At 36.3% G+C, this 15,236-nt stretch overlaps 2 protein-coding genes across 3 annotated transcripts in view; both read right to left on the reverse strand.

The window, feature by feature from the left end:
- Nucleotides 1–8,097, reverse strand: part of LOC121730128 — a 41,175-nt gene extending 33,078 nt beyond the window's left edge. The window contains exon 1 of one of the 2 annotated variants that reach the window (XM_042119004.1): nt 7,930–8,097. The gene's annotated coding sequence lies outside the window, so the exon portion shown is untranslated. Of the gene's footprint in view, nt 1–5,642; nt 5,913–7,929 lie in introns of those variants that run through there. The other variant, XM_042119005.1, reaches the window with a different exon arrangement.
- Nucleotides 8,098–11,034: 2,937 nt separating this feature from the next.
- Nucleotides 11,035–14,142, reverse strand: LOC121730141 (nucleoside diphosphate kinase 7). Its single transcript, XM_042119032.1, has 7 exons — nt 13,996–14,142; nt 13,644–13,924; nt 13,116–13,277; nt 12,845–13,043; nt 12,342–12,587; nt 11,631–11,744; nt 11,035–11,273 (listed from the first exon to the last, which is right to left on the reverse strand). Exons 1-7 carry the CDS (start codon nt 13,996–13,998, stop codon nt 11,133–11,135), a joined length of 1,146 nt encoding a protein of 381 aa, XP_041974966.1. The 5' UTR covers nt 13,999–14,142; the 3' UTR covers nt 11,035–11,132.
- Nucleotides 14,143–15,236: the final 1,094 nt, after the last annotated feature.

Here is a 15,236-nt window from a genome sequence, read left to right on the forward strand (position 1 = left end):
ACTATCGAGCAAAACCGTATGTGAGTACTTAGCATAAAGGAACTTTTCGTTCAGTTAATTCCTTTGGATGTAACTGAGATGATGTTTTAGTAGTGTAAAACACGTTATAATTGTTATAAGCTATAACTTATAAATGTACAGTCATTGACCATACAAAATTATCAAAAACTAGTGGTACTACGGAACCCTATATTGCACGTGGCCCGAAACGCACTTGGCCGGTCTATTTTATCAACATAAGTACTACAATGAAACTATCACGGACACATCTAAAAAATTCGAGAATTAAGACCACATTTCCGCTTTTCAGGAAATCAGCTTATGATATTTTGATTTCTTGACAAGACGTGGAAAAGTTGTCTTTAAATTAATAATAAGTACTAAGTCAATACTAAGTATTGTAATATTTTGTAAATAAAAATAATTTATTTACAAAATATCGTGATTTTTTTAGTTTTTATTATTCGTAGCTTTTTATGTTCCAACTCCCACCTCACCCAAAACATAACAAGGATGACATACTTTTCTTCTTTTTAATGATTTTCGAGAAGAAATTTCTACCGGCCTTTAAAGCAGTAGACCTCGTTTATCCTAATAAGAAGATAATGTTAAACTTGAACCATAAAAGGTAAGTAAACAGCCTACAACGCATTGGAAACCGTGCAAAAAAATTGTTCTCTATAATATTTTAATACGGATGATATTATTTAAAATACAACAGGTCCCAATATACAATGTGTCCCGACACCGATGTTCGATCCTTTAATGTCATCATGCTGTAAGACATATTTTATTCACAAATTGGCTTTCAAAATCATTATTATTATTTTTTTACTTTCAAAAAAATATATCTGGTTCCACTCAGACTCTCATACTAATCATAGAGAAAATAATCACTACGTTATACTAATCTGACCAATACATCATTCAAAGAAAATCGTTATAACATCTAATCTAACCTATCTGTTAGAGCATATGTAAAGGAATTGATTTAATACCAGATGACGCCCGCAACTCCGTTGCGCCAAAATTCGTTTATCGCGCGGGAACCGTACACTTTTTCGGGATAAAAAGTATCCTATGTCCTTTCCCGGGTCTCAAAGTATCTCCATGCCAAATTTCAGCAAAATCGGTTCAGCGGTTTGAGCGTGAAGAGGTAACAGACAGACGGACAGACACACTTTCGCATTTATAATATTAGTATGGATGAAAACCTTCTCTATCTTTTTAAAATAAAAAAAACAGTAATGCGCTAGATTTTTCACAAAAAGCCATTAATTAAAAATACACATTCGTATCTATTGAATGATAACTAATGTATGTTCCTGGGTTCCTTGTTCTATTATACATTTAACCTACTTACTACTTAGGTACTTTATACAGTGTGTAACAAAAACTAGTGATAATACTTTAGGGTGTGAACATGTTCCTTGTAGAGAGTTCACTGTAAAAGTAGCAGCTCAGAAAGACGAACTTTTTTTTTCAATTTTGTATGGGCAATGGCCCGAGCGTCACGAGTTTCCCCATACAAAAGTGAAAAAAAATTTTGGTCTTTCAGCTCTTATACTTTCACAGTGAACTCTCTACAAGGAACACGTACACACCCTAAAGTATTATTACTTGTTTTTGTTACACGCTGTATAATATAATTATATAATACTAGCTGTCCCGAACGTTGTTTTGCCGTAAATTAATAATTTTTCAAAATCTTAAAGCGGTTCACAGACCACATCTACTTACCAAGTTTCAATAGTACGAGTATATAGCTCTTATAGTTTCGGAGAAAAGTGGCTGTGACATACGGACGGACAGACAGACAGACAGAAATGATGAATCTATAATCCGTTTTTTGCCATTTGGCTATGGAACCCTAAACAAACACACATAGTTTAGTATCGGCAGCTGTACAAAGTAATTAGAAAGGTTTAAGGTACCAAAATTGAGGTACCCACTACCCGTATAACATACACGATCGAAATTACAAGAATATACCTAATATTTTTAACCTACTTCCAAAAAGGAGGAGGTTCTATGTTCGGCTGTGGATATTTTTAGTAGCGGCTCTCGATTTCTATGCCATAGGCCAAGTACATCTTAAATCTAAATGCAGTTGAGCTGTTATGTGGCGTTATGACCTTTTAAAATTTTGCGAACGGTCGTGATTTGCAAACATTCTTGCGGTGCAGTGGCTGAGAAACAATTTCATAAGAATCCTATTGCAAAATCACACAATTGAATTGCAAAATAAATAATGGAATCCAACTTCTCGTAATATATTATTTACATTGTTATCAGACATAGTTTTCTGCTAACGATTTTCAATAATTTTAATCATTATGGCAAAAACTACAATGTCCGCATTTTTTCTTGGGAATAATTTCAAGATCATCACGATACTATACTAATTAGTGTTATTACTATACTGAGAATATAGTATATAGCTACTAGGTATCAGAGACGAGGGGTACTTGGATCATTATAACTCATACGGGTAACGGGAGCCTTGGAACATTCTATCTTTAGGGTTCCGTAGTCAACAAGGAACCCTTATAGTTTCGGTCTGTCCGTCCGTCCAGAACTAAAACCGCGGACAGACAGACGGACAGACAGCAAACGGACGGACAGACCGAAACTATAAGGGTTCCTTGTTGACTACGGAGTCTCTGGACTATAGCACCTACAAAGCTGTTATTCGGCATGAATGCAGATAGCCGACAAAACGGTATATCGTCGCTGCGCATGCGATACCGCGTATGAGCAGTTGGTAAATACCGCGTATCTGCTTTTTGATGATTTTACAGGAGGAAGAAAAAACTGAATATCTCAGCTATTTTGACTCCTATTACCGACTGAACTTAACAGCTAGTTCTTTGTACTTTCCTTTAGTGGTTAGTAACGTAAATTTGTTCGCAATTGGCTTAGGTTTTGTGTAAAGTCAAGTCAAAAACACTTACGCGTTTTTGTATTAACTAATCTACACTACTATTATAAAGAGGAAAGATTTGATTTTTTGTTTGTTTGTTTGTTTGTTTGTTTGAGTCGAATAGGCTCCGAAACTACTGGACCGATTTGAAAAATTCTTTTACCATTGGAATCCTGCATTATTTCTGCTGAACATAGGCTAATTTTTATTTTGGAAAAATATAAGGTTCCGTAAGATATTTGGGATTTTCGGACGCAAGGTTTAAAAAATCAACCAGAAAAGTTACTTATTTTGCGTACGCTGCCTAAACTATAAAAGATAGAGGCATAAAATGTTCTAAGTAATTATAGATCTTTTAAATATCTACAAAAAAGTCCGCGACACACTATACCTATCTATGTTGAGTGAGGCACAATAACCATTTTTTTATTAAAAAATCTAGAATTTTTTTTGGACTATATTTAAATGCGTTTATTTAAATCATGCTATTGACCCTTATCAAAATAAATTATTTCATCACTAAGTACAGTTAATGTAGATAATATTTGGTCTTTGAATGATTAAAATTGGACGTTTGGTTTTAATGTTATGGCGAAATTAAAATATTACGATTTCTGCTGCACGTTGCGAATTGGGCGTCAAGGCGCGATGCGCGGGTGTGCGTGCGGTAGGGGAGAGATTTAATTATCAGTGCCACAGACTCGCCCGGAGAGTCCACGTAAATATTACCTCGATCGTGGGAATCGCAGACACAATAGATTTTCAATAGTTATGCGACAGCCGGGTGCTGCTTTATTGATTTGATATAGACTATCGTGCTTCATTATTATAATCCTAATTTCAAAAAAGCTTTAAAAGTTATGACTACGAAAGTAATATTTTTAGAACTTTTTAAAATAAGTTTTGAATGACTATTATTTTTGATTGCTATTATAATTAATTAATTTCTTTAACTATAAATCTCCAATAGCGGCAGCCGGCTGCCAGCATAACAATTGAAGATCTATTGTGTCTGCGATACCCACGATGCCGATGCACGATGGAAGTATTAATGCATATTTTTTAATCCACACTATTTCTGCTAAATATAGGCTATATTTAATGAGAGAAAAAAGGGAACCGTATTAAGTGTTAATAATTGTGTGAAAAATCTACCAAAATATTCCTTCTTGCTTATGCTTTATAAATTATAGACTATACTTACTTATCGCAAAGTGATGTACTATAGTCTTATAGTTCTGCAGGTAAGGATAAAATAAGCAAACATAACACTTAAAATATAAAAATATAAAAAAAAAAATACAATAAAAATGTGTTATATGTACATAATAATTATAATATAGTAGTTGCAGGCTAAATAATGTAAACTATTTTTATGTTCTGCTTAACTTAAAGATTGACTACCTTTATTTAAAAAAAAATAATTTAAAAAGCAATGTCCACCCGTGCGAAGCCGGGCCGGGCCGCTAGTTACAAAATAAGTAGGCTTAATATCAAAGATACGCGGTTTTGAAATCAAACAATTTAGTAAAAGATTGCATTTTCTTATTAGAAAAATCAAATATATTATATTTTGTTCCAATGTAAATTAGCAAAAATATGACGTGTTAATTACCAAAATCAAATAACAATATTATCTATTCTTAATTTTTAATTGATATCCCAATTTTTCATAGATTTTTGATTTTATCTAACAGAGATCATAATAATCATTTAAAATAAAAATTAATATATTACATAAGTACATACTGAAGCCCTGCTCTTCCATGGACCTGAAGAAAAGCAAAACCAGAGCACTTGTTATCAGAGGGTCGAAGGTCAAAATGAGTCCGACGCTTAAATGTAGGGACCACAGCAGCTATACTCTCCAGAGTATAGCCGCCAGAATCCAGTCTGTCGGAGCTTAGCTCTGGTGGTTGGTGGTTCAATATAGGCAGATTCCGTTACTAATTTCGTAGTAATAAGACGGACATTAGCCGGGCGGCAGCTACTCTTCGCAATGTAGTGGTGAGGGTTACCAGGAGGTGCCGTACGGTCTCCTAGGCAGCAGCTACTACCCTAGTGGGAGATCCATCGCGACAGCAGGTTACGAAGGTCTTCGTCAAGTTGCTCATCCTCGTTCCAGAGAGGACGTCACAGGCTGCAGTGTGAGATCCGGAGGGTTTAATGTCAAGGAAAGCAGCCACGAGGCATACGATCGTTAGGGCATAGAGTGACAAAGATAATGAGCTATTCTCTGTTCCGCATCGGGAGAGGGGAGGCAACAACCTCCCAATGCAATTGGGGCTACCCGGCTTAGCTGGTCCCGACGCCGAAGGGAACTCTTCAATTTTCCGAAGCTTTCTCTTACTGTGATGGTAGTGTGCTCCCTTTTGGAGAAGACCGTCCGGTCGTAGAGGAAGCCCTGTGTTTGACAAATCCAGAATATCCCTCCGTATACGGCTGAAGGCAAATCGCAGGTGGTTTTAGTGGGTAGGGTTAGCACAACTAGTCGCCCATATCCCCGGGGTGCTTTAGCTTAACTGTGCTACTTCCCCAACCTGGTGATCATATATTATATTTTAGTCGTGGCGATTGGTTGCCGCCTAGATATAATGATCACGTCATGTAACCTTCCTTGATCTTCAAAGCAATGGAAATGGTGGTAAATTAATTGAAACATTCTAGCATGAATACAATACATATGAACAATATTAAACAATAATTAAAATATACTTACGTGGTGGTTTATCTCAGAAAAATAGTTATTTCTGGGAGCACTTTACTATTTTCGATATATTTTTCTTGCCGCTGTAGTAAATACGCGGAATTGCTTCTAACTTCCGGCCGCCTACTGTTCCGCGGTATTGTTTCGATGGCAAAATGTACGTTTCTAATTGGATAATTTAAATTCTGTGAAGCCTAATATAAGCCAATATGCGTTTCGAATCGACTGGCACAATATCTCAATTTTGCGCATTTTGCTGTTACGCGGTATTTACCAACTGCTCATACGCGGTATCGCACGCGCAGCGACGATATAAAATCTTAAAAAAATATTTTTTATAGTAAGTACCTCCCCTACACATCAAGCGGGGATGTTTTTTTTTTCGCGTCCACCCCACCGTATAGGAAACCCGTACGTTGGATAGGTTTTTTAAAAATATTAGAGTGTTAATAGATAATTTTCCGATTAGGGGATTTGCCGCGCTTTAGTGTAAAATTAAGGTTTTTAGATTTAGGGCTGAGTATGTATGGTTAGAAACTTGGCTCTACATGATAATAATAATTGATATCTCAATACTTTTTGACACCACGAGCTATATAATAATAATAATAATATAATGTTCTCATCTTGGCAACATTTTTACATGAAAATGTTTTTGGTGGGATTTCATTTTGTTTTTTTTAAAAGCTTTTATTTAACTTGCTCTATATGTATGTAAGTATGTATGTTCGGGTGAAATTTTGGAACTCAATTTTGAAGTAGATATATTTAACCGATCGAGCTGAAATTTTGCATACACGTTTAGTTTGGATGACAATGCATGAATTGTATGTGACATCACTCTAAATCCAATATGGCCGACCATCCAAGATGGCGAAATAGTTATTTTCTATGCAGTTCTACAATATAGATATTAAATGAAAGGGCTTTTTGAGAGTAACTCGAAAACGAATGTAATGTCATACTACATCCAATATGGCGGCTGATCCAAGATAAGAGGTATAGTTATTTTTAATGCACTTCTGCAATATGGGTATCAAATGAAAGGGCTCATTGAGAGTAACTCGGAAATGAATGTAATGTCACTCTACATCCAATATGGCGGCTCATCCAAGATAGGGTAATATAGTTATTTTTAAAGCTCTTCTGCAATATAGGTATCAAACAAAAAGGCTCATTGAGAGTAAATTGAAAAGTCATGTCGTGTCTCAAAAAAAGTCATTCTCTTGTTGTTACTAAGACGAAGATTGAAAAAGAATTATTAAATATATTTTGAAGTCGGTAAAAAAGAAACAGGAAATTTTATCTATTATTTATTATAGATAAAATTTCCTCGGTATACATGACAATATTTGCATTACGCGACTTTGATACCTATGTATTTTCATATTATGCCTCGTTTAAGTTTGGACACAAATTTTGTTCGGAAGTTTCACCAAATAGGGGTGCGCGGTGTCACGGTGCCGCGCCGTACCGTATCACGGTTTTTTTTTTTATGAAATAAGGGGGCAAACGAGCAAACGGGTCACCTGATGGAAAGCAACTTCCGTCGCCTATGGACACTCGCAGCATCAGAAGAGCTGCAGGTGCGTTGCCGGTCTTTTAAGAGTGAATAGGGTAATAGGGGAGGGTAGGGATGGGAAGGAAATTGGGGAGGGTAGGGAAGGGAATAGGGTAGGGGATTGGGCCTCCGGTAAACTCACTCACTCGGCGAAACACAGCGCTAGCGCTGTTTCACGCCGGTTTTCTGTGAGAACGTGGTATTTCTCCGGTCGAGCCGACCCATTCGTGCCGAAGCATGGCTCTCCCACGACGGTGGCGGCGTCGTGCCGTAACACGGCGGTGGCGCCGTGCCGTGTCTGATGGGGACGCAGCCTAAGATGTCGGTAACTCGTTATCAATGAAGTGAAACCTAAGTATACCTGTCTAATGTCCCTGCGTTTAGAAACAACTGAAAGATATTTTGAACAGTCACTTAGTTCTGGAGTTCACTGATTTAGCGGCAGAGAAAGAAGCGAAAGACACTGCAAAACTTCACAAACTTAAAAGTAACAGACAAAATCAAATTGCTGATAAATTAAGCAAATGTAGAGAATAGGGATTTTATGTAGGTACTTATATTGATACGGGATCAATATAATATATAAAAAAATCACTTAATAACTAATTGTACCTAGATTTTAAATTTAAATTTTAAAGTCAAATAAAAACTTTGTTTCTATTTCCATAACATGAAAAATAAATTTTCGCTTTCTATTTTCATTGCTAGTTCTATGATTAATAATAAAAAAAAACTTACCAATCACATAAAGAGCTCACAAATTCCTTCGAAACACCACATCACATAGAGTTTTGTTTGTAAACACTATAATTTGTAAATTTAATTAATTTGAGACGGACTATGTGCGCGTGCGTCCCTTCTACCGATATAAAATGCACTCGCAGCCAATACTCGCCGTGTCGCTGTGTTATGTTATGTGTGTAGTTGACAGTACAGTCACAGATTACAGTCCTTCGAGTTGAACTAAAACAGTGGAACTGGGTACGGAAATTAATTTCAGTCTTTGTTTAGCAGGTATTAAGGCTGCGTCAGGGGCAATATAATTCTGAACTAATCGTTGTATCGAACCAAAGACGACTTCGTATGCTGGTAAAAGGACGGACGCACGACGGAAAATGGAGTTTATACCATTCGGGATTATTTTCAATTTTGATTGTTACGGTCGGGACTCGGGAGTTGCGATTCGGGATTCAAAGGTAAGGGGGTCATGACACGCAGTCTTATGAGATGATGGTTACTTAAATACTTACCAATGTAACGTGTTGCCGTTTTTGGATACAGATTGCTACCATTAAAATATGGGTGGATAGAACGTATAGGTACTTATTGCAGTAAGTTAACACTCTACTGCCTACACGAGGTGAAAGGTACCAAGACGTCATATGTAAAGAAGTTCAAATCAAGATATAGGAAGGTTATTGACAATGTAAGCGGAACATTGGTACTAGGTACCAATGATAACTGTATAATATTTGTTTAACTTTAAACAACATTTATTAGAGTACCTATGAATTGAGAATAAACATTTTCGTAAATTATATTATTACTAGATGACGGCCGCAACTCCGTTGCGCCAAAACCCGTTTATCGCGCGGGAACCGTACATTTTTCCGGGATAAAAAGTATCCTATGTCCTTTCCTAGGACTCAAAGTATCTCCATACCAAATTTATCGGTTCAGCGGTTTGGGCGTGAAGAGGTAACAGACAGACAGACACACTTTCGCATATTTATAATATTAGTTATATAGGATCTGTGGGTTGAACAAAGACTAGAATTGGCCCTTGATCGATTTCAGCCTGATGTCCCGCTCAAGTTTACAAAATAATGGGTCGAGTCAGACTCGTGCACGAAGGTTTCCGTACCATTATCGAGCAAAATTAGGCCAAAATTGTGTTTTTTGTATGGGAGCCCCCCTTAATTTTTTATTTTATTTTAATATTATTATTGAATACTTACACATAATAATTATAACTAAGTACTTTGAGAAAAATTCAAGTACCTACCTGTTGCCATTATTGATATAGAGCAAAAAAGGCCAAAAAAAATCACGTTTGTTGTATGGGAGCCCCCCTTAAATATTAATTTTATTTTGCCTTTAGTGTTTGTTGTTATAGTGGCATATACATATACATAATCTGTGAAAATTGCAACTCTCTAGCTAGTACCGTTCTTGAGTTACAGCCTGGAGACAGACAGACGGACAGAGGGACTGACAACGCAGTCTTAGTAATAGGGTCCCGTTTTTACCCCTTGGGTACGGAACCTTAATAACGTTTTTTATCCACTTTTAGGGACCGTTTAGACGTGTTTTGCTATTATAGTGTTCTGTTTGGGAAAACGGGCACGCCTGAAACCTTGCGCCCTTAGGAGTTAGGACTTTCACATCTTAGGGTCAGGTGACACCAAAACTATATTCACACAATCAATTAGCGAATTGGCGACAAATAAACGCAATATAATATTTTAATATAAAATAATATGCAGACGAGGCCAGGTAGAGACGAGAGGATGGATAATACTTTAGAGAAGACATCTCTATTATATTACGATTTGCGTGTCATCGCGTCTCGTCTCGTTACATCTTCTTCCTAGATAATATTATGGTAACAAGTAACAACATACCTAATATATGATAACAAACAAGCCGTGACACCGTTAGGGGGGTGAGAAATAATAATAAAATAAAAAAAAAGATATTATGTATGTGTATGAGTGAACTGCATGTAGATCGTAGGTATGTGTGAAGATATTAATTTCAACAAGTCTAGATTTTACACGTAAAATATGTTATAGATACTGTACAGACCAACATAATAATTAATAATATATACAATACCTATTATTAGGACGTGCTTCGAAGCTGAAAAAGCATCTATCTAGTCAGCTGCTTATGACATGACTCACAAGACACTACTAACAAAATATATGAACTAGTTTACAACAATGTACTATACTTAAATTTCCTAAGGCGTTTGGCAACGTCATTCGCAGCTAAACCTAAATAAGTAGTCAGTTTAATCGCGGTAGGTATAGAAGGGTTTCTCAAAGTGCGGTACGCGGAGTTTGAACTTGTTGGTTTTAAGTTACTTAAGATAATTTAACATTGAAGAGGCACGTGCGGACTGTGGCACACATGTAGCGCGCGACTGAATTCGAGTCATGATAATTATAACGGTTAAATTGTCCAATGGGGGAAAATCAGGGGTTTACTCTTATGGAATCGTGCAGCCAAAAAATTTAAAATATTTACGTTAAGCAGGTTGGGCAGAAGCTGTCAGCGTAAGTATATATTTTAATATTTACATGCCTACCTATTCAGTTCTATTTAAACAATTGTGTGCCAAAAAAACAAGCCCGCATTTTCACAGAGGCACATAATAATTTATAATAATAATAATTTATGCTCCAAAGTCCAAACCAGCTATACTCAAGTGAAGTTAAACCATTTCGAAATTTACCCCCACCGGCAATATAGTGCAAAGTCGTATAGTAAAAGTCGTGAAAATATTTCCACTTTTAAATATGTAACTAACTAATTTTGAAGAACGTTATTTTATAACCCTAAAAAATCTTGGTTGCGGCCCGCGACACCAAAACCAAAACGTGTGTGAAATACGGGCACCCGTATAAAAAAGATTGAGTACCACTGGTATAAACCATTCAGAATTAAATTTAATTAACCTAAAATTTAATTTATAAATAAAAATAAATTTGTATTCGATCTCCTTACTAGAAAGACCGCCTTAAAAACTTCTCATATCTCTAGCATTTGTATAAATTAAGCTACAGGGACATGTAAATTCATGTAACATATTAATTATTATTAAAGTGAGAAAAAAAATAAAGGTATCAAACTTAATTTAATTTGCATTACCATCTCATGAGCACAGGTACAAACATCTCAGGCAGTATAATAAATAGTAGTTAAGTATCAGCCTTTTACATATCTAGGATTTTGAAAAAGTATTCCACTTCAAGTACGCCGTCTTCAGCGAGGTCGCTGCAGTGTATCGCGTTTTGCACTTTTGTTTTTCCAAGTTTAGCTCTTAGTGTGTTTGGCCGCAATAATCTTGCTATTTCCTGCAGACAGGCAAAATATTATATTGTGAGAAAACTGCAGAATAAAGATTATGCATCTCTATTTTTTCCAGCAAAAAGAGTAAAGTTTAAATTCTTTTAGATACTTGAAAGGGTGTGCCAAAAATCACACATGTTATAATAATTATATCGATACAACCCGTCACCAAGATCCAAATATTGTGTACAGAATGCAGATTATGTTTATATTGTTTTGTCCTTGTCTGTGAAGCTACTTTCTTAAACTTTATCTTATTATTACTTATTACTATAAGTCAATTGGCATTCTTTTATGCCTACAAATGAACTCAAATATTATGTAGACCCTCAGGGAAAGCCAATCCCGTGAAGAATACTTACAGGGTCTGAGGGACCAACTAGTTTTCTGAACTCCACTGCTGTGTTAACATTTTTATCTTTGGCGACAATTTCCATGGCGACGCATGGCCCACTTGCTAATTCGTCCACCATACCCTGAAAATGTTCATTCGATGTATAGTAATATTTATTTAAGTTTATAACAATAAAATAAACATATTATAACAACCAACTGACATGGGAGAGCCATGCTTCAGCTCGACCGGAGAAATACCACGGGCTCACAGAAAACCGGCGTAAAACAGCGCTTGCGCCGCGCTGTGTTTCGCCGAGTGAGTGAGTTTACCGGAGGCCCAATTCCCTACCCTTTTCCCTTCCTACCCTCTCCTATTTCCTTCCCTACTCTCCCCTATTCCCTACCCTACCCTATTACCCTTTTCCCTCTTTAAAAAAGGCCGGCAACGCACCTGCAGCTCTTTCATTAAAAAAACCAAATTATAGTGAAGCTTCTCCAATGCGTTGCGGTGTGTTACGACTTACGGTTACGAAAAAAACACATTTTCAGCACTTGCACGACGCATACCTCTATTTAAACTAAATGTAAGACCGTACTGGGCGTAAACACTATGCAACGGCGCGACGCAACTCATCTCGGCAAAATATTATTGGTCTCAAATCCTTATCAAGCTAAGCCGCACAATGCGCATTTTGCCTGGCTATTTTACTGAACTATATTAAAATAAGGAAAGTCACCTTATACTCCTGTACAATTCCTTTGTAGACTTCATAGAATTCAGCAGCATTAACATTCTCCACCACAAACATGTTTAAAGCGGTTATGTCAAAGCCACCCTCATCTATTGCTTCTAAAGCTGCCCCGAGTTTCCCTTCCCGTATTGCATGTGGCTTCACAATACACAAGGTACAATTTGACAAAGTGGCTGTCAACTTTAAACGTACAGAATTCATAGTGGCAGGTGGGAAGAAGTAGTTTATGTTCTGAAAATTACAAGCACTTCTTTATAACAAGGGATACTTTGCAAAACTAGAAGATTATTGTCAATCAAAAGTCAATATTTTGACTTTATTTTAATAATTTTTACACACTTACAATTCTCTCAGTCTTATGATTGTAATGTGTATTTCAATTGGTATGAAATACCTTATGAATATAATTTAACAAATTGATTCAATCTTATATATTTCAAGCAACACATTACAATAATATTGATTATAATAGTTATAAAAATGTTTACCTTAACAGCAACCTCTAAAGAAGGTGCAACATCTACACAATTTTTTATCAGATCTTCCCCATAAAGCGCTCTTATGGTACCCTCCGCTGCTTTTGTTGGATCTTTGTCCCCAGCTAATTTCAGGCAAGCAGATACAGCATCCTTCCCAACTAATTCTACTCCATGAACCATTTTTTCAGTCAAATGCTCTAGTAAAAAACTAAAAACCAATACATTTAAAAGATTGGTAACATACTGACAATGTGATAGAATATTTGCAGAGCCCACTTACGGAAATGTATTATCAGCTGCTTCACTTTTCAGTAAAACATGTGTATCATCAGTTGACAAATAGGTTTTCTTCAATTTAGTTATACGTAGCCCACCTTCATGAAACATACTCAATATTCTGCCAACAGTCTTTGTTTCAAGGGGTTTAATTATTACAAATGTTCTGAAATAAATTTATATCATGACAATATGCGTAATATTGTTTACCCAAAATAGTTGTTATATCTTTATGCTAAGTACTCACATAATATGGTTTTGCTCAATCGAGCAATAACGTCGAGCAAAACCCGCGGCTCGGGATTTCGTCCACACATTCAGCATTGCTCGATAGTTTTATTCTAAATCGATATATTTAATTCCATTGAGCCCGCCAAGCATCAAGCCTGCAAGCGGCTCGATGCGAGACTTTGAGCTGTGAGTTTTGCAGTCCACACAGTAATTATTACTCGATTTGGAGTAAAACTATCGAGCAAAACCGCATATGAGTACTTAGCGTTATAATTTATATTATAATAAATTTAAAACTTACACCTGTATGTCTTTATGCAGTTTCTTTTTCGTATATTCACAAGCGAAGTCAACGACTTTAATGTGCCTCCCCAGTATATATAGTGTGGCTCCAATGTAAAAATTTTCTAAATTAATTCCGTTTACTTTGACTCGACGTAAAAATGTTTTCCGGCTCCGAAGATCGAACATTTCAATAGTATCATCAGATGTGTAGTAGTACAAATTAAATCGACGCACCATACTCGCTTGGTTATCATACCATTCACCAATAAATGAATATTTATCACAAAATGATCCTTCCTAAAATAAAACATCGAATTAAAAATAGTGTACTCAAAGTAATACTAGTTACTTCCTTGTCTGATACAAACCATGGTTTTAGAGGTGTTTCTCAACGCAGGCGAAGTAAGCGCACATTAATTTTTAAGAATAATTTATAGAAAGTAAATTATATCAGAGAAAATTAAGTAAAATTTCAGATATAAAGATGTTGCTCGGAAGCCAAAATATAAACAAAAGTCGTTAGGCAAATGCTAAAGCCTAAATGGCAATTATGACACCTGACTTTGACAGTTTGACATAATGTTGACAGAAATACAGTAGAGCCAACATTTACGTTTTATTTATTTAAAAAAATCCATACAACTACCAAACTGTACCAAATACATACCATCCAAGCACAAAATACCATCCAAATACCAATTACATATAAATAGAAGTTACCTTCAATAAGAAACCGACTATCCTTCTTTGAGTAGGCAAGTGGCAACTATGTATGTACTAGGTACCACAGTCTATGGATATCTTTATTACGCTGTGTATGTACTATGTACTATTAAAGAAGTTGATTCCTAGGCAGCTGGGGGTACTACGTAGTTTGGTTGCGTTACGTCAAACCCAGCCGACAGATCACAATTTTCAACATTGAATTGACACGATCCGACCTAATGACATTGGTCTCTCAGCTGCCTAGGAATCAATTTCCTCGATGGTACATATCCGATTTTAGATTTTTATGCATTGAGGACGTTATACGTTACGAGGAGGTTCCCGGCTGTTATAAATTGCAACTATAACAGTCAGATTACAGACAGTCCATAAAGGAAAATAATACACGGGGCAAGACAGTCATTGACCCATGACTGACCCGTACAGACGGTGCGACGGACAGTGCCTTACCTGCCTTACGTAGTATACTGTACATATGTCGCAGCCGACTGGTTTAAATAGCCGTTCAATCAAACAGCTAGCCCTTTGACTGAACAACGCCATTCAATCACACGTCTAGCTTTTTGATTGAATATTTTAGTCGCTCAAAACGTTCAACACTACAGCTGATTCAAAAGCCGCCGTCTAATTGAAGTAGTTCAGCGCGCACCGCTGCGGCGCTAGGTGTGTTTTATTTACAATATGGCGTCAACTAGCAGGTGTTTGTTGTATTGTTTGTGGTTGTTTTTCGGAAAGAAAGTAGTTAATAAAAGTTACAAGTGTTATTAAAGAGACAAAAATTATGGAGGCACATACGAGTGAATCAAAATTTCAACAAATATTCGAGGAGAAATTACTACAAATATAGAGGATTTTGAAATACATCACCAAGGTATTTATTGCA

Source organism: Aricia agestis, chromosome 9 (genome assembly GCF_905147365.1).
Source record: "Aricia agestis chromosome 9, ilAriAges1.1, whole genome shotgun sequence".
In the NCBI taxonomy this organism is placed as follows: domain Eukaryota; kingdom Metazoa; phylum Arthropoda; class Insecta; order Lepidoptera; family Lycaenidae; genus Aricia; species Aricia agestis.